Raw genomic sequence first — 20,387 nt, 5'->3', positions numbered from 1 at the left:
CTCCAGACCTCGATATTCATACAAAGGTGATTATACCGAAATATAAATGTGAAATGAGGTGCGAAACCCATGTAAGGTGAGGTGCTTGTTGCTTTATACACTTATTTGTAACTGAACACTTTACAAATAAGCACTAATTTACTGCCATCGTGCATTTATTCGTAGATCTTGAAAGCGAAAATTCTCAGAACCAAGTAGAAACAGGCTGAGGATAATGCTCAGCACCAGCTCTGTCACGAGCTTAAAAAAAGCCGCCAGAAAGCACTTAATGTCCACCTCCCGAAAACTGAGACGACGACAACATCCCAGCTGTCTCCCTGAACCCTGAAAGCAGTCTGTGCCCTCTGCATTGTTTGTAAAGACTTCCAGTAAACAAGTAAAGCGATCTGAATAATCGGTGCTCCAGGCCGTCATAATCAGCTGTGGAAGTCAGAAGCCTGTTGCAACTCACACTCACATCAGAAATATGTGACACGATGGGGGGGGGTGATGCAATGGTTTATTTATTTTCAGCGCACCTGTTTGCTGAAAGACACTGACTCATGGACGCCAGGCCCTTCACCAGCTGAACAGCACAAGTGCTCCCGAGGAAAGAGCCCTTGCTTTAAACACCTGGGTGCCCCTCGCCAATGACCGCCCGTGGAGGTGCTAAAAGGTAAGAGGACTTTAAGGGGATCAGAGCTCCGCACAGAAATAGCCGCGGAGTGTGTCTGTTTCATGTTCCTGTTACTCGACACCGAATGGTTGTTCCGATATCTGTGCCAACTAGCCTCCACCACCCTATGTTACAACTGTGTTTGGCTTCTTTGGCCCCCCCTTGCTTCTATTTTGGGGGGGGGGGGCGTTTCACTTTCGCCAGCCCCGTTGCTCTTGCAGTGTTTCACATGGGCCTAGAGGCCTGAGCGCACTCAAGACTTTCCCCGGGCTTGCACGTCCCTGCCGATCCAGAGGGATAAGGAGGCTGGTTATCAACGCTACGCTACTCCCGGAACAAACCAGAACGACCATGTCCATTCAGCAGCTGCCTGGCCCTGACCCTGACCACGGCCCTGGGATTTCTGCCTGAAGCCAGCTCTCTTTTTCTCTCTCTTTTTGTCTTCATCTCGCTTCGTCTATCCCACCGTGAGGCCTGGCACAAGCTCTCACTTCAGCATGGAGACAAGGAGCAAAAGGTGAAGTACAACAGGGCTGTTTACATTCTTTTTTGGCTAATATTTCAAAATGAACAAATAGGAATTTAACTTTTTGTCCATTCTTCTTGCAAGTACTCTACAATGAATTTCCCTTATTTTAAGTTTGGCACTAACTAAAGCCAACCGAAGAAGTAAATGGTTCATAATGGATTGGCTTATGAATTAACTTGTTTGTTTTGTTGGTTCTATTGCTTGTATTGCTTTTTTTGCGAAACTTTGTATTTTGACATTTTGTACCTCTCAAGAACTCTGTTGAGGCACCTCCCAGGGGTGTTAGGTTTGTGAGAACGTTCGGTAGGCTACTGTAAAAATAAACTTGCCAAGGCTGGGAAATCACCCAGACTGCAACATGCTACTATATCAAATTATAAAGTAATGGAGATTTTTTGTAAATGGCAGCCAAATTCTCTTGGAGGTGGATGGCATATTAAATACCAAAATGTAAAAGGGGATGGGGGGAGTATTGAATTCTGTCAACATAAAAATACTGTACTGTGACAAACATGCCCTATCAGTCATTAGTCATTTTATTAACTGTAAACTGTAATGATTTCAAAATGACCCAACAAAGCAGCAAAGCATTTTGTTCTGTAAAGTACAGCCGTCATTCCCTGTGATTTTTTTTTTTTGCTTCTAATTATAAAACATTATGTGACCAATATGTGCAGTACAGTACATTTGATTTAAGAGTATTCCCATGCTTCACAAGGCGCATTGTAAAGTTAAGGACAGAGTAAAGCACTATCTGCAGGGCTGGTAGTAAAGCCCTTAGTTCAGTTCAGGGGATATACATGGTTTCATGAGTTATTCTAAGCCGCCACAAAGATAGCTTGACAGCTGCAGTAAAATTAACTGTGTAAGATGCTATGTTTTACTCGCATTCTCAAGGTTAACGGCGACTCGTAAATGGCGACTGACAATGCGGAGGCCAGTCGGGTTATTTTAATTTGGTGTCTGTGCATTTCTAGTCTCAGCAAGTTATGTATGCTACAGCTACATGATGCATTCTGTACCATGGCCCTATCCCAGCTCAACTTGCTCATTATTAATTCAGGTCAGGCACATTGGTTATGACAACAGCAATGTCCCACTAAGGACAGGGTCCTGCATGGCAATCTTTTTGTGCTTGTTGTAGTTCCATTATCATTAGCACTCAGAACTGCTAGTGCATGAGTAAACTGTGAATAATTTAGTTATTTATTTAAATGGAGATGTATCATATTTCAGCTTTCATAAATACACAATGTATTACTTCACACGTGTGCACACAAGCACAGACAAGCACAGACACGCACAGACACACACAAACAGGTGAAATGATAAAGATGATGGAATACTACATTTGGGATGTAGACACATTTTTAGTCACCTCGGATATCAATGGGGCTAATGTAAGATTTGAATATCATTTAATTGCTTCCTTCCACCATATTTAATTTAATCGCCTATCATATATTTTCAGGTAATTGGAACTGATTGCTAAAGCAGAGCTAAGTGCTGCATGCCAATTTTTGCTTTACCGTGTGTCACATTGTTTAAAATAATCAATTTTCATCCCATCATAGCTGCAGTATAGAACAACTGTATGGGTAATTTAAGATTACGTTATAACACCTTTTACCATGTACTGCAACTGAGCTCTACCGAGCTTTGGTGAAAATATACCTATGACCTACTGTAGATGATCAAAGCATCTGTGCATAGTGCTTTAAACATAACACCAGCATGTAGGCTGTCATGCCAGCTCTCATTACTGTATAATTATGTAACACTGGTTCTTTAAATGTGTGCATGTAAGAAATTCAAATTGAACACATTAATATATTTCTAAATTATTACTATTTTAACAATGACATTTTACCAATTTGCCCACTGCCTTGTCGCACCATGGAAATATAGATAAAGCCATTACGGACAATGTCAATGCCCTATTTTTTCAAGGCGATCTCAATAACTTAGTATTGGGCCTAAAGTTTTAGTAAGCAGCTGCTTCCATAAGCACAGTTGCAAAAGGAGGTCACTTCCTTAGCAACTGTCATTGTGACAAGAGATTACATAAGCATATTCATTTGAGTGCCATGATTCTCATAGCCATAATAAATAATAATAAATAATAATTAAAAATATAACTATGGTGATATGTAATGGTTTTCCTTTGGTGTTTCAGATGGAATATGTATTTTTATTTTTGATGCTAAAGGCATCTCTAAAGGGCCAGTGTGGGTGCAGGTTTTTGTTTTAGCCTAGCACTAAGGCACCTGATTCTACTTATAAGGTATTGGTAGCAGACCATCCTTAGTTAATTAGTTGAATCAGGTGTTGTTTTGCTCAAAAACCCTTTTTGAGTAAGATTGGACTCCCCTGGTTTAGACAATAAATTAAATGATAATCCAGCCAGGGAAATCCAGTGAGAGGATGTAGAGTGAGTTCATTTATAGCAATTGATGGAATCTGCATATTTGAACATACATACTATGTTAAATAAAAGGCTGTGATGGGGTGCAACTAGAACTTTCAAGTAAACTACAATTACATGTAATTGATTTTAAGCTCTTTCTGCAAGTATTGTACTGCTCTCATGCAGAAGAAGGTCTAATTCAATGCAGTGCGTCTGGTGATATAACAGATTATTTTAGCAGATTCCTGTCAGGTCATAGATACTGCTTATCAGTGATAGTTTAAAAAGTTATGAGGAGAAAAAATCTAATCTGCATCTTTAAGTGTTGATAATTTTAGTCCCTTAACCGTCATGGAGACATTTTATCCTTGCAGTGATATGCACAGAACGTTCAACAGGCTTAGAGCCTGCAAGACTCTGGGCAGTTTGAAGGGCAGTAAAAGGTGACAGAGGATTGTGGATGAGGGTGCACCTATGGGTAATGGGGTCAGAGGTACCTATGCCGAATGCCATGTAGCCTTCCAAATCCCTACCCACCGACCCAACACCACTGTGAACAGGCCTGATCTTTAGTGTGAGAAAGTGTGTGTGTCTTAAAATAAGTCTTTCTTTAAATAGCTTACATGTAGTAGCCTATGGTGGGCTGTCTGCTGCACTGTAAGTAATGATAGGACCACAAACCACACACACATACATAAAAGGTCAAATCTACCACACTGAACAGGAAACATTTGACACTGCCATTTTTCCAATGTTTAAATGTTCATTGCAGGGAATTAAGCTAATTCCCCTTTACACAAGGACAAAAACCAAAGATCACCAGGAGCAAATTTAGCTAGTCTACTGTGAGTCTACTTTAGTTAACAGTAGCTACCCACATTCAAAGCATCATTAGAGCTAGCCACAAATGTGGATTAAATACTGCACTTCACCAAAGACATTATAATAAAACTGGCTTGCAGTTGGTGAATAACGTTAGCCTAGCTAGCATAATTTCAAAACGATGTTGTATTATCAATAGACTTTATGATAACCACCTCTGTCTGCTAATGCTTGCTGAGCTTGCAAGCGAACAAATCTAGCTAATTAGCATAGATTAGCAGTTGTTGCTAGGTGCAATTTACAAATGCAGCCATTACAATCTGAAAAAGGGACAACATTACCTTGTTCACGTGCCATGCCACGTTGGCCAAAATATGTGGGACATGTCAAAAGTGTCGTTTTTTTCCCTTCCAGATATATCAATGGAAACACTCCTTATTAAATATTTTGTTTCCAAATTATGGGTGAGCTTCCTCTTTCTGTGTGGTTTCCATCAATCGCAGAAGGGAAATGTTGGGATGGCGTAGGCCTAATGACTTCTACGTTGCCTGGTTATTTTAATTTCCGAAGCGAGACACTGGCAGTTTAACCGAGGATAAAACGATTGTAGTAGTAGGCCTAATATACAGTAGTCAGCTATAGCCTCGTTAGTTTGTTCTCTTAGTATCCTAAGCTTGCTAAGCAATAAACAAAGGTAGATGAGTTGGTTTGATCTGTTATCATTTGAATATTAGGTAGGCCTTCTTCGTTAACTACTTTACTGTAGCCTAGTTTGTGCAACCGATTAAGACGTTAGTTGTTACAAATATAAATGAATGATCAAGCTGTATGGGTCAGGTTCGTTATTGGTATTTTACGCAAACATTGGCTAAAATGGACCAATGATAAAGCTGCAACATTGGTAAACAAGTTTCAGAAAAGACGGCTGTGAAGCATAAGAAAGCGTATTTCATAAGCAAGCATCGATGCAAAAATTATCGAATTGTAACGTAGTTTCCAGGATGAAAGCATATTCCTTCTCTTTCACCCTGACTCCTTGCATGGTGGTGCACAATCGTGGTGACGCGGCTGCATGCAGGCATTTTAATTTCCCAAGTCGAACTTCTAGATTGTTCAACATCTTGATTTGGCAATCTTAAATTTCTGGCTTGTTGGACATGATGGATCGGTATCATCCAAGTGGGTCTGCAAAGTGTAAATTGAAGAAACAGAGAGGTTTGACTAGGCAGCAGTTCTGCAGAAGGTAGGCTAATGTAACCCTGAATCAGCTGTCTTATTTGTATTTTTGGCATAACCTAATATATTATCGCTTTATCTATGCTTTTGACTTTTTTACTGAAATGAGTAGGCCTGTCAGCGCATGCTATTGCAACGAGTTCAGGCCTCAGCCGCTGCTGTTTCTTGATTGTGTCATGATAAAGCTGGGTGGGAACATTTAATTTTAATGTTAGGCTACTGTTTGACTATTATGTAAGTCTCTGTGCAAACAGTGCTAATCCCTATCGCTCAAGTGGAGAATGTTGACGTTGCCATCTGTTTATGTTCAAGTAAATTGGTCAATGAAATGGTTTGATGAACTGTATAAGTCACATCCGACAGTGTAGTTGTAACGATCCTACACATTGTAAATGGCTGGAGCTTTTCAGGTTATTTGCTTGTGCTGATAAGAGCGATTTGAGAGTTGTGTTTCTTCCGATTTGATTTCCCCCGCCATTTCCCTATTTCAAAGTTTTGTCATGGTGCTATATTAGACATGACAAGTTATTCAGTGCTAATGCAGTGTGATATTATGAATTAGATTAATTTTCTAGGGCAGGTGGTGATGGGGTAGGGGGTTCATGTAAACAGTTGTGATTATTGCAACAGTCAGAAGCCATGTTCATCTCAGAAACAGACTGCTGCACAACTAAAATAACTCCACTATACCCATGTTTATTATTATTTTCAGAAACACTGACACATGTAATATGCTTTGAGGAAGGTCACTCTGATGATTTTTGTGAGGTGGGAGAAAAGGAACAAAATGAATGGGTTTTTATTTTATCATTATTTAGTTCTAATCGGTTCAGGAACATTATGTTGCAAGAGGAAAAAAAGAACAAAAGCTCGAATTCTGATTGAGCTCAGCGCCCCTTATGGTTTCCGCTACACATATCTGCAATTGGCATTTATACTATCAGTACAACTAGTGTTTCGCCCAATGTATGCTGGGATAGGCTCCAGCCCCCCTGCGACCCTGTTCAGGATAAGCGGGTTAAGATAATGGATGGATGGATGGTACAACTAGTGTGCTGTTATGCTTTATTTTATAGATTGATTCTAGCATCCATATTTCTGTCTGGCTATGTGGAATAAACTTCAAAACATCCCATTCAAAATAGTTGAATATAATAATAATGATAAAAAATATATAAAACTCTTATAGAACTAGTGCAATTTAATGGCTAACTGCTATTGTACTGTTCTGTTTTGTCCTGTCATGTTTTTGGGTTTTGCATCTAACATTTCCAAAACTGTATACCTGATTACCTTATAGCACTATTTTGCACAGAAGAATGTTTTTTGGCCAATATGAAGGTTCTGTTTGTATTTAACTTCGAAGCCCTTTGTGCTATTTGAATATTATTGAAGCTATTTAAATTGTGCTTGTTGAAGCAAAAAAACAAAATTGCTCTTAGAATTGCTCAGGAGCAAAGAGATACCCTAACAAGCATTTTGTCCTTTGAAACTTATTTATCTGTACTGATTTACTTTTTCTCTGCTTCATTTACAGGTCAGAAAAGAGATTGTATCACCTTCTGGAAGGTGAACTAGTCATATTCAAGAGAGCATAAGGAAGGCAGGCAGTAGACAAGAGACAGATTGCAGCAACTGGCCCCTTGTATGCGAATGCTCACTGGGGATGAGCTGTCTGGACAAGCGCCACGTGACTCACGGAGGAGGCATGCAGGGGCACTACAAATACACAGATGGCTTTAGCGACACATCGAGCGTGGGGAGCTTCATGGACGACACAGACAGGGAGGTGAGCAGCCTCACCGACCGCGCCTTCAAAAGCCTGTGCATCGGCGACGAGGCCGTCTACAACGACTCCGAGTTCGCCTCCTCACCCGTCGAGCACTACGACGCCTTTTCGCTGGACGTCCACAATGCAGATATCCTGAAGTACAACAGCCAGAAGCTGCTCTCCCTGGGCAGGAAGCAGAATGGAGGGGGGGCAGCTGGCATGGGCGAGCCAACGGTCGGCGCTACATTCCAGCAGTCGGTTTTGGACATGGCGAGGAAGGGGCTCAAAAACGGTGCTATAGAAACGGCCTGGCAACAGAGGATCAGCAGTGATGGTGGCACTACTGCTGAGAGCCACCAGAGGGGACACATCAGAGCAATCCAGGACTTCAAATACAAAAACAGCACCAATGACCTTTGGGAGAAGGCCCTGCCGAACATCCGAGGAGAACAGTTTGATTCAGCTGGACACGAGAGAAGTAATTTTCATCCAACCGAAAACCACGTTCACTCTGGAGATGCCACAGCCCAGACTGCAAAGAAGGACCTGGAAAAGGTTCCAGGACAGTCTTCCAAAAGCAAACGTGGCAAATCCAGCAAGCCAAGGAAACTGAGCAACAAGAACTTTTTCCTCCACAGCGAACACAGTGCGTTTGAGTCGTGGCGGGACTGCAACAGGATCCTACTTGAGCAAAACCACACACCAGATCCCGTGTCCACAAACCAACGTCCAATGTGGTACGACTCGCCGCTTTACAAAGAGCTGACAGCAGAACATGGATTACAAACCTCAACGTCCAAAGAGAATGAGCTGAACCAAAGTAAGTCTGAAGACGCCAAGTCCTCCCCTGCCCCGCCACCCACGTCTATTCCACCTCTCTCCACACGCCCTGCTACACCTCCTCCTGCTGTTGGCCTGCAGAGGTCAATGGCTGTTGAGAAGAGGAGCGAGTCAGAGTCAGATGCCAGCCTTCCTCCCTGGAGGAAGAATAGGGCCCAGTCAAGGGCCGCTCTGCCCTGGAGTCTCCCCAGCACGGCTGCGCCATGTGGGGAAAGCGAGGGCCAGAGCAAGGTGGAGGCAGCATCCATAGGCATAACAAATGGGATGGTCGCATCAGCTGGGGCAGCCACAGTGGCAACATCGATCACGCCCATGACATCGGTCACAATGGCCCCGCCCATGACATCGGTCACAATAGCTCCTCCCATCACATCGGTCACAATAGCCCCGCCTATAACATCGGTCACAATAGCCCCGCCAATCACGTCGGTCACAATGGCCCCGCCTATAACATCGGTCACAATGGCCCCGCCCATCACATCGGTCACAATGGCCCCGCCTATAACATCGGTCACAATGGCCCCGCCCATCACATCGGTCACAATGGCGCCACCAAACACATCATTCACAATGGCTCCACCCATGAAATCGGTCACAATGGCCCCGCCAATCACATCGGTCCAAATGGCCCCGCCCAACACATCGGTCACAAAGGTCGTGCCAATCACATCGGTCACTGTGGTCACACCAATTCCATCAGTCACAGTGGTCTCCCCAGTCATAACTGTTACAGCAGTCACAGCAGTGAAAGAGCCTGCATCTTCCAGCTCAACCCCATTCAGCATCTCCCAGCTGCTCACTCCCATTATTCCCAGACAGGGAACGGGAACGTCAGAGGTGCTGCAGTCTGCTCTCACACCCTCCAGTCTGGTTGACCTCGACCTTTCACCGTCCTCCTTCACCGATGCCTCCGCAAAGCCAACTAACGAGGTTAAATCACGCAACAGCTACAAGGCCATTGCCTCCGGCCTGCTGTTCAACCTCAAGGACAACAGAAAACGTGTCAAGAGCACATACAGCCCCACTAAGTTCAAAATAACAGACATCAGCAAGCAGCCCTCCAAGCCAGAGACCGCTCAACCCAAAACCGCACTGGCTATTTCTGAGCCCCCTGTCGCTGAGGCTAATACAGCCCTCCAGCCAGAAGTGAGTAACGTCCGGCCTGCCAGTGAGGTTGCTCTGGAGTCAACTGACGCCCAAACCGTCAATCATAAAAAACCTGCCGACGGAGGCATATCGGATGACTATTTGACATTAAGTTCACCCCACACCGTAAAAGAAGCCGCTGCCTGCAGAAACTTCAATAGCACATGGGAAAATGCGGCAGGCACAATCCAGCAAGCTGAAAGTGGAAATGGTCAGTACTGTGGCCTAGAAAAGTCAAAATATGACAGAACCCAACTGTGGGAGAGGGAAGGTGTTAATCACCCATCACTGAATCTCTACAAGGCAGCGAACATTACAGAGACCATAGGGCCTGTGGTGGATGTGGCACCTAGCTCCAATGTCACTAATGACAAAGAGAGAGGAATTAAAGAAACACATTCTTTGAGAGATACACTTTTCACCAAAGGTGAAGAGGTCAAGCATAATGAAATCAGAACTCGAGATAATTATCCGGATGAAGCAGACGGGCACAATGACAGGAGGGACGTGCGGGTAAATAAACAGAATGAAAAATGTCACACAGAACGAGTTCTTTCAGTGAAAGATAGAGTTGAGTTGTTTTCGGTCAAAAAAAATGATCCTATAAATCAATTTGCAGCACAAAAAAGGGACAGTGTAAAACAGGGGACATTTTCTAAATTAGACAAACACTACACTAAAGAAGATTCACTGGGCAATAAGGAAAGAGGAAACACTAAACAAAGACTAACTCCAGAGCAGGAGCAAGAATTTGATCGAAGAGAAGACCGGATGAATCATGCATTTTCAGCCAGACAAAACCAGTACATCAAAAATGAGCGGTATACAATAAAAGATGTTGATGACAGTGAGCAAGCTCAGGAGGAGAAGGATGCTATTGCAACGAGATACAACAGACATATCTTCAAAAGTAACACAGAGCACAAGAATTTGGAACAGGGTGACTGTTCCACAAGGGATAGACATGTTGCAGGTGACCCAGAAGCACTGAAATCCCACGAAGGCGTACTATTACAGAGACATAATGAGTTTGTCAAAAATAAAAATTTAGCAAGTAACCGAAACGGCTTTGCCCAACAGGAAGTATTTCAGGAAACAGAAGTGCACTCAAAGAGCAGGCTTCTCAGAAATGATGTTTTGCCTGATAATGAGGAGGGCTCTGAAAGGGTCTTGCACGCAACAAGAGGGAACCCACACACAATAAGGGGTTCAGTTGCAAGTACAGAGTGCTTGCAGCCTATGCAGGACATACCTTTAATAAAGGAGAGGGAACAGATAACAATTACAGAAAATCTGCAGGACAAAAAGGTTCCTGAGGAAGTATGTGAAATTGGAGAGGAGAAAACTTCTCTCAAAAACACAGAAAAGGAAAAGGAGAAAAACAGGGTAAAAACGGGCTCACCTGCAGAAATGAACAAACATTTAACTGCATGTGACGGGTTTGCAATTGTAGAAAAAGACCAGCAGGAGCATTGCAATGAAATAAAAGACGCCCAACCGTCTGAAAATAATGTATTTGAAAATAACATGAGGGCTCCCATTAAACGGGAGGCCCCAGGAAGGGAACGCAGTAAGAGTGACATATTTGGAGAGAAAGAAAAAGAAAGTAGTAAAGTGAGAGATGATAGGTCAAGAGACAAAGAACATACAAAAGAGGAGGAGGGAAAGGACGGTGACAAAACAACAACAAAACAGAATGAGCTAGAAAAATGCACTTTGGTAAAGGAAAAAGAATTAAAGGGGAATGGAAAATCTGATACAAGAACACTTGCCAATAAAGAGAAAGACAGCAAAATGAAGCAAATACTTAAACTGAAGGATAAAGTTAAGGACGTATTTTCAATGAGAGAAAACAAAACCAAAGAGGAGTTGTCTGAAAAGCAAGATAAGCGGCAAGCCAAACAGGAAGCAACTCAAAAAGAGGAAGACCACACACGACTTTCACCATGTTCAAACATAGAAACAAACAAAGTGAAGCATGAATGTTTCGAAATGGCGTTGGAAGAGAGCATTGAATCTGAGAAGAAATTTTCCAGTGTAATGCAGGACAGCAGAGGAGCAGTGACAAAAGATAATACCGAGGAGCCCATCAAGGAACAGACTGTTACCGTCCGCTACAAAAAACGCCCAGCACCCCCTGTGCCCCAGAGGCCCCCAGGAAAAAGAGACGGGCAGTCAAGTCATACTGACATGCCTGCAGAGTCCGCCATGGACTCACACCTTCCTGCAGAGGAAGCCAAGAGCAAAACCTTGGAAAAAGAAATTAAAGTACCTCCTGCTTTGGGAGATGCTGAAGGTAGAGAGGAAGAAAGTGAAGAGGCCAGGAACAAGATGACCCCAGCAACAAAAGACCAAGCTGAAATACCACCTCTGCTGTACTATGCAATACCTGATGGTGAAAGTGAGATAGACACAAGATTGGTTGCCTCACCTATGAGTGAGAGTGCACTATCCAAGGAGGCCAGCCCCACATCACCCACTGACTTGGACGAAGGTGGTTGGGTCCGGTGCCTGATAGAATACGCGAAATCACAAACGCCACGTTCAAACGCTTCCTCTCCATCCACCATTAGGCACACCTTATTTAAAGTGAAAGATAACACTGTGAGGACTTCCCCTCTGACTAAGATCATAAAGTCGCCTTTACACAGGTTCCCAGAGGACTTCAGGCTGAGCTCTCCCAGAGACAGCTGGAGTGGGTCTGAGAAAGGCGAAGACGAACGCAGTCGTCTGAGGGAGCGAAGTAAAATCCACTTGCCTCGTGAATCCTCGCTGTCCCGCAGAGACACGCGCCTGAGAGAAACACCTGTCATGTCCCCAATGGCACAACCTACCATCACACCACCAGCAGCACAGGAGCAGAGGAGCCCTCAGTGGAGCCCTCAGGCAGGAGCCGTCAGTCCTCCATCTCGAGAGCAAGAGAACGAAGGCGGAGACGAACGCGGTCGTCTGAGGGAGCGAGGTAAAGTCCACTCGCCTCGTGAATCCTCACTGTCGGGCAGAGGCACGCGCCTAAGAGAAACGCCCGTCAGGTCCCCAATGGCACAACCTACCATCACACCACCAGCAGCACAGGAGCAGAGGAGCCCTCAGTGGAGCCCTCAGGCAGGAGCCGTCAGTCCTCTATCTCGAAAGCAAGAGAACGAAGGCGGAGACGAACGCGGTCGTCTGAGGGAGCAAGGTAAAGTCCACTCGCCTCGTGAATCCTCACTGTCGCGCAGAGGCACGTGCCTGAGAGAAATGCCCGTCAGGTCCCCAATGGCACAACCTACCATCACACCACCAGCAGCACAGGAGCAGAGGAGCCCTCAGGCAGGAGCCCTCAGTACTCCATCTCGAGAGCAAGAGGCTGTAGGCACATCGTCTGGGGGAGTGGAGAGTAGTGCTGCTAACGCAGTGGACACAGTGGAGGAGAAAGTGACCCGTTCTCTGCGCGTTGAAGAAACGGAAGGCTCTAAAGCACCCAGTGAAAAATCTGATTCTGTCTGCAGTGCTGGTGACGTTCAACCACTTGGTAAACCGCCACCAGTTCTCCCCAAAAGTGAGAAAGCCCTGCGCCGTGCCAAGAGGCTGACAAATAAGAGGATTAAGAAGGCGGAAGCTGAGAGCAAAGTTGAGGGTAAAAGCCGGGCCCGATCGAAACCTGTCCGAGAACGCCACACTGAGCCCCCCCCCCCCGCCCAAACGTTAGCTTTGCAGCCTACACCCAACCCACCACAGGCACCCCAGTCCTGCCCTGAACCACGTCAATACCAGGCCACCCCAAATGCAATAGCTCAGTCCTCACCACTAACTCAAAGGAAGCTGTTACAGGATCCTGATTCGGGGCAGCCCCAGTTCTGTCCTCAACCCGGTCAAACCCAGCCCGCCCCAAATGCAATAGTGCAGTCCTCACCACTAATACAAAGGAAGCTGGGACAGGATCCTGATTTGGGGCAACCCCAGTTCTGCCCTCAACCCGGTCAATCCCAGCCCACCCGAAACGCAATAGCTCAGTCCTCACCACTAACTCAAAGGAAGCTGTTACAGGATCCTGATTCGGGACAACCCCAGTTCTGCCCTCAACCCGGTCAAACCCAGCTCGCCCCAAACGCAATAGCGCAGTCCTCACCACTAATACAAAGGAAGCTGGGACAGGATCCTGATTTGGGGAAACCCCAATTCTGCCTTGAACCCGGTCAATCCCATCCCATCCAAAACGCAATAGCTCAGTCCTCACCACTAACTCAAAGGAAGCTGGTACAGGGTCCTGATTTGGCGCAACCCCAGTTCTGCCCTGAACCCGGTCTATCCCAGCCTACCCCAAACGCAATAGTGCAGTCCTTCCCACTAACTCATAGGAAGCTGTTACAGGATCCTGATTTGGGGCAACCCCAGATCTGCCTTGAACCTGGTCAAACCCAGCCCGCCCCAAACACAATAGCACAGTCTTTCCCACTAACTCAAAGGAAGCTGGTACAGGATCCTGATTTGGGGCAACCACAGTTCTGCCTTGAACCTGGTCAAACCCAGCCCACCCCAAGCGCAATTGCGCAGTCCTTCCCACTAACTCAAAGGAAGCTGTTACAGGATCCTGATTCAGGGCAGTATTTCATGGTTGACATGCCTGTGCAGGTCAAGACGAAGATGTTCTTTGACCCTGAAACAGGAAAGTACATTCAGCTTCCAGTACAGGCCCCAGAGGTCGTCTCATCTCGCCCACCTTCCATGGAGATTTTGAATTCTCCTTATCTGCTCTACCCTGGGTTTATGCCTGTTCCTATGTCATCTTTACCACCTCGGGGCTCTGCTGCTCAGACTCCAGCCTCAGAAATTCTGATGGTGGATCAGGAAATGCTACAGAGCAGGAGTGCCCCCTATAGACTGGAGGACTGTCAACAAACTCAAAGTAGAGAAGCAGAAACATACGCCCAGCATGCGTGTGTACCATTCGATTGCTTTCCAGAGGAACCCTTGTACATGGAGGATGAGGACAGCATGAACTCTCGAATTATGAATGCTGTGACAGTGAGCGGACTGGACAGCTTTGCTGTAGACAATGTTTGACTTCAGGGATTACCGGTTGTTTTAAATGCACTGTTTTGTTTATTTTGTAAATGCTTTTTAGCATAAATGAAAGATACTGGAATAAAGTTAAAAAGGCACAGTATATATGTACATACAAATGAGAGGGGACAATGTTGCTGTAAAGCCATTATATGAAAAAGAGGGTAATGAAGTATTGAAGTGGATATTCAAATCAAATTTTCATAAAGTTTGAGGCATTGCCAGTTGTGTTGTAGTATGTGTAAAGTCTGTTGATGAATTGCATAAGTTTAATTTTTTTAAAGAGTTTTTATTCTGTGATGAATACTTAGATAAAGCAGGGCTATTTATTGAAACAAGGTTTTGTGCTAAATTGAAAAAAATAAAAAACCATTTAAATCATTCCAATCATGATAATAAAAATCTCACTTGGCACACACCGTATGTCGATGGATTAATTAATTAACATATTAATACACAGAAGTTAAAATTCTTCAGATGCACCTAATGAAACCTTACCTGGTTGAAATATCTTTGTAATGTGGCTGATACATTTATTTTGGAAGCATTAATCTGTGTGATGTTTTCCCTTAATATGATTTGCCTCTTTCTTCATGGCACCAAGTATTCACTTTGAATATGCATTGTATAGACTAATATGTGATTTGTTCAAATTTAATAACCTTGTACTGCACTTCCAGAAGATCTTTCTTTCTGCCACACAACAAAGCACTACCAGGGATAAGTTCAAATACTCAATTTAACTTTACTTTGTTGTGCCAATAAATTACTTTGAAGTATCTTCGGACATTGTTTGCATTGTTTAACTCTTATAATAAGGAAGGAAAACTGCGCTAAATGTAAACAGATCTTTATGGAAAGTCATATGTCAAATTAATTGGCAATATTCAGTACACAGGAAAACCACAGCATGTATTCCCGTGATTCTGAGACTCTTTACACTTAATAAACTCTACTAAGTAGATGAGTTGGTTTCAGTGGAAATTTTCAATATTAGAAAACAACATTTCAAGAGAGTCGCGACAAAGGAGTTGCTGTTCCTTTCTGATTTGCACAATGAGGCCCCCTAATGGATATAAACAGCCATCCGATTTAACGATTTACCTCAATATGATTTTTTTTCTCTTTTCATATTTCCCAGAGAATGCTTTCCGTGACTTTTATGTTTTCTCAAAATTTCTTCTTTAACGATGTGTGCTCCTTAGAGAATCAGATGTAAATAATAATGTAGGCTAGTAAAAAATTGTAACATCTTATTTCACACAATTTTTGGGTTTCCGATGTCATAGTAGCCAATCAAGAAGGAACCTAACCAATAATCACTATAAAGACCGAAAACCTACCATATCAGTTACAATATAGGGCTAGTTGTATTTACATAAGGGAAACATATCCATAATCTCATACCTGACTCATATGCTACTTACAAAAGCAAGAAGTATAAATCTATCTATAAAATTTATACGTTTTTACGTGAAAAAGCCTCAATTTTCGTCATTTTCACGAAACTCTAATGTTGATACATTTCATTTAACTTTATTGAATTGAATTGCATTGTATGCAAAGCATCTGGAAAAGGCTGTTCTGAAGAATGAAAACAAAATTTTGAATAACGGATTGCCTACAAAGTGCACAGTTCATTGTAAACACGCAGTCCGTGTGCCATGGCATATATGTCAAATATATTCCACCTCCCCAAACGTATCCAGAATAAAATTAACAAAAGTGCATGGTGTAGTCAATTTCCCAGCGAGAGGGAACCTGTTTATTTATGCTGAATTCAACTTATTATCCGTATTAATTAATTAATGTATTTATGAATTTACAATAGCCTAGGCCAATTCTGTCGGACGCTTTGGGTCGCTCTGAAAAACAAAGCGTCTGCCTAGACCCAAAAAATGTAACGTAAACGTAATGCTTCAATATTGCAACACACATTCTTTATTTGGCAAAATAGTGCAATATTTGGTTATGACATTTAATTTTGCTAAGACGTACATTAGACGTTCATGAGACGTATATTCAAAGAATTTCAAAAAATCTATATAAAAGTGTTCATATTACAGAACTAGGTCTGTGATTAATGGCAGCCGCAACTGAGTGCCACCATATCGTCGTACTGTTTCAGAACTACATTTTCCTCGTCGTCAAAATACAGCAGGCTGATGGACTGAAGTTTGTCTGGTACGCAACAGGGCGTCTCCACCTCTCTGGAAAGCTTTAGTGCGTTAACGATGGATTGCACTGTGGCATGGTTAGTGGCTCTCAAGCTCTCTCCTAGCGGGAATGGACATGATCCAGTGCAGTGGTATGCATTGTAGCCCCGTGGAGAGATTATCCACCCGGACCAACCAATCTTCTCGAAGTCCACGTAAAGAGGAACCCTCTGGCACGTGATCGGATGCTTGCTGGGGTGGTATGGTGCTGCGCGCGTTCTCCTCCTCCTGTACCCCCGCGTGGAAGGCACTGCGTTTTCGGCCTTGATTGGCATCACTGCTGCATCAGTGTCAGGCGACTTTCTCCATCCTAACAAGATACACAAATATATTAGGAAGCCTACAGTGACCTCTACTCTTCTTAAGTACTGGTTTAGAATCTGGTAGCTAACCTACTCTCTTGTCTGAGCTTTTGCGGCACCAATCAATTTGGGGACAATCGAGCGTCCCCAAAATTATACTCTATAATCGTCTATAGGTTGCATTGGTTGAACAGGCTACAGTGATTTATTTCATAAAGGTTAAATAATATGCCCACGTGGACAAAACGCTTATTGATAAACATATGCGGATAAATAAACCGAATACTTTTTTACCTAATATTTTTGTTATCGAATTGCACGTTCACATGTTCAAGAATTAGGCTACCTTGCGAAAGTAAAGAATCCGTTTTTGACATCTTTCTTCCGTCATCCGAGAAAATGACCAAATATGCAGTCTTCTCATCTAACTTGCTTCTTTTCAGACCTGGTGGCACAGATTCCAGTGAATTCCCCGATGGCAAAGACGTGACAGCCAGAATACCATTATTTGCATTACTGTTATGAATCCACTTGGAAACCTGTCATGAGAAATTAAATACATCGAAGCGTGATATGGCAATATGTCTTCACGAGACAAACCAAGTCTCAGTAGACAGTTATAGGTTATAATGTACCAATAATAATAATAATAATAATAATAATAATAATAATAATAATAATAATAATAATACAATTTTGCTAGGATATGTATCTTACTATATGTGAGACATTGAACACTTCCCACCCCTGGGTATACATGGGCAATAATCTTGAAGTGATCAAATTCCCTCTCCAGGGCATCACTCGACTGTCCAGCAGCTCGTACAGGTCAAGCTAAGATAAAAAAAAATACATAAAAGACGTTGGAATAATGCACATAACTGATATATTTGCTGGGACAGACTGATAGACGCAGTGTAAGCTTACTTTGTAGAAATGATGTCCAAGAAAAGTCCGCATCAAAAAGGTTTGTTTGCGCCTAAACACTCGGAACTCAGCCCTGATCATCTTTTCATTTTTCCCAAATGACGACAAATTGAAGAAATGAAACGTCCGATCGTAGTGGCCTGTGGAAAGAAAAAAATGTGCTTAGTAAAATTTGACATGGTCGCCTTTCCCAGAAAATACACTTTAATCGAACAATTTGCTTAATCTAACTATGCACTGATGTATATTACCACTTCCCTCATGATATATTAAATTAGACACTTAAACACTGTTCAAAACGCGCAATACACACCTCTGTCTTCGAAACTTCGCACAACATTGCATTCCAAAACCTTTGGATCCCTGGTTATGCCGTTTGAATCCGCCACGGTATTGAACAAGTCAATCATGAACTGTGGAGGGGTTCTATGAGGGACTGAATTTTGTGGCAGGTCTCCAATGTGGAACACCTCGTGCAGTCTCTTAATCGCCTGCGAAAGAACTATACGCGCGTCTTTCTTCCTTGTCTCCGTGGAAATAAGTTGTGAGGGTACTTTGAAGAATAGCAATGGCCGTAGTAGCAGTGATATGATGGAAACAAACCACAAACCCTGTAAAAGCATACTAGCAAGACTGAGCTTAACGTTTTTTAGAGTTTAACGAGTCACACAATTAATGTCCTTAACGCTACTGTAGGCTCAGCCCTACACTCAGTTCTGGATTCATCCCGCGCAAGAAAATGTAAGGCTGGATGAATTCACTCAGTTTTGCATATATAACAGGTTCAAATACTGCCATTGTCCGATGGCATTGACAAAATGGGCAATCCCTCAAGATGAATGATTTTTAACTAATGGCTTCACTAAATGGCAGGACAGCCCTTATCGTGGCTAGTGTTGGGGTCTGTTATTCAAATGTGCTTGTCTCGGTCATTGCTACCTCTGGAACAGTTTGTGGCACGCGCATTTGTTCTCTGGAATTCTTTATAAAAATCAATTTTCCATCCATCTTGTGTTTACCTCATATATGTTATAGCCTACCCCAGTCTCTCTTTTATTCATTGTTTTCTGCTGAGTAAATTATTTAATCGTTATTTAAATCTGGCGCCTTGCTATTTGCTTGGTGGGGACACACTGTTTAGGCTATCCATCAGATTCAACAGTTCAGCTTGGAAAGGTTGTCGGTTGCATTCGTTTCTTTAAGGATTGTAGGCCTATAGATTGATATCGAAACAGTCATTGAGAAGCTATGCAAACATGTACACCCCAACCCCCCTTTCAAGGGACAAACCACACTGTTTTGTACGTTTCCCAACCCCTTTCATCAATTAAAATGGATTTAGATATGTGTGTTTCAGAGAACACCAAGTACGAAAGATCAAAAACTAAACTTAGCAAAACATCACGGAAACACTATTTACACGTTAGTGCCCATTGATTTCTGTAGATTTCCGAATGTGTTATCAGTATGCAGCCAGCAACCTCATAAAAATTAGGTAAGCAATCTCTGACGCAGATGGAATAGTGAGTAAGCACTAATAATCTGCCAAACATGTCTCTGTCCGTCACCAGGACGCTGGAGTACCGGCGCCAGGAGGTTTTGCTGGAAGAATGAATAGCTAAATGATATCAAGTAGGTGTTAGAAATCCGATGATCTCTTCACTGCAGCTAAACTAATCTTGGATTATGTTCAATCACGTTTGTCATGTATGGTGGCTGGGAAGAATCTGTACAATCAGCGCACTTGAGATCGGCTTTTGAGTGATTCTTTATATACTGAAATACCTATGGTTTTCAATCAAGTAGTACTCAACTGTTCACTGACAATGTCATTTGAAGCTGCAAAGAACACCTTTTTCCTAAACCTTCATTCAGTACCATGGACAGAGTTCTCACTGTTCTCACTGTCTTTATCTACATTCCAACATTCCTTTACTTAATGCAAATAGACTACTTTCCATATTCACTTTCATGTCAATAGTCCCTTCAAATGGATTAATTTGGCCTAGATATTTTATGTCCGCTTGAATGATAGATATAGGATTGGATTGGATAGATAGGATTGTTTTACACAGATAAACTTGTGTAAAACCGTAAATATTATACCCTCATATGTTTAATAGTATATTTTAAGTAGACGATGATGGTGAAATTCTGTCCTATCTAGAGCATATAAAGAGCAGGATGTTGTCTCCACAATTGAGATTTCGATGACTTATTTCCGTTTCGTTTTTTTCTGTGTTTGCACTTTGCATGCATAAAACCAATAATGTCACCTTTCAGCAGACGATCCCTAGTAGCATTTTTTTCCACAATGATGAATTAACATAGAGCATGTACAGTAGTTGGGGAACCGGGGTGTAAGTAGGGTTTTTGCATAGTTGCATTGCGCAAGAATAATGTTTCCACATGTATTATAGCAACCCGATTCTCGTGTGTGAGTGGCAGAGCGATTTGAAAACTTCATCAAGAGTTATTAACAAATCTGTG

General features: G+C 42.9%; 2 protein-coding genes and 1 pseudogene across 2 annotated transcripts; 2 read left to right on the top strand and 1 right to left on the bottom strand.

The window, feature by feature from the left end:
* The first annotated feature begins 642 nt into the window (after positions 1–642).
* Positions 643–15,239, top strand: LOC133122950 (cardiac-enriched FHL2-interacting protein-like). Its single transcript, XM_061233245.1, has 2 exons — positions 643–1,172; positions 7,187–15,239. The coding sequence occupies exon 2, from the start codon at positions 7,316–7,318 to the stop codon at positions 14,450–14,452; it is 7,137 nt and encodes a 2,378-aa protein (XP_061089229.1). The 5' UTR covers positions 643–1,172; positions 7,187–7,315; the 3' UTR covers positions 14,453–15,239.
* Positions 15,240–16,532: 1,293 nt separating this feature from the next.
* Positions 16,533–18,623, bottom strand: LOC133120988 (bone morphogenetic protein 2-like). Its single transcript, XM_061230381.1, has 6 exons — positions 18,606–18,623; positions 18,211–18,388; positions 17,898–18,037; positions 17,688–17,804; positions 17,317–17,509; positions 16,533–16,978 (listed from the first exon to the last, which is right to left on the bottom strand). The coding sequence occupies exons 1-6, from the start codon at positions 18,621–18,623 to the stop codon at positions 16,533–16,535; spliced, it is 1,092 nt and encodes a 363-aa protein (XP_061086365.1).
* An 825-nt stretch (positions 18,624–19,448) lies between these two features.
* LOC133120972 (ras-related protein Rab-3D-like) overlaps positions 19,449–20,387 on the top strand; it is a 31,810-nt pseudogene continuing 30,871 nt past the window's right edge.

Source organism: Conger conger, chromosome 2 (genome assembly GCF_963514075.1).
Source record: "Conger conger chromosome 2, fConCon1.1, whole genome shotgun sequence".
Classification (NCBI taxonomy): Eukaryota; Metazoa; Chordata; class Actinopteri; order Anguilliformes; family Congridae; genus Conger; species Conger conger.
The sequence above is the reverse complement of the archived record's forward strand: the minus strand, read 5'-3'. Positions and strand labels throughout refer to the sequence as shown.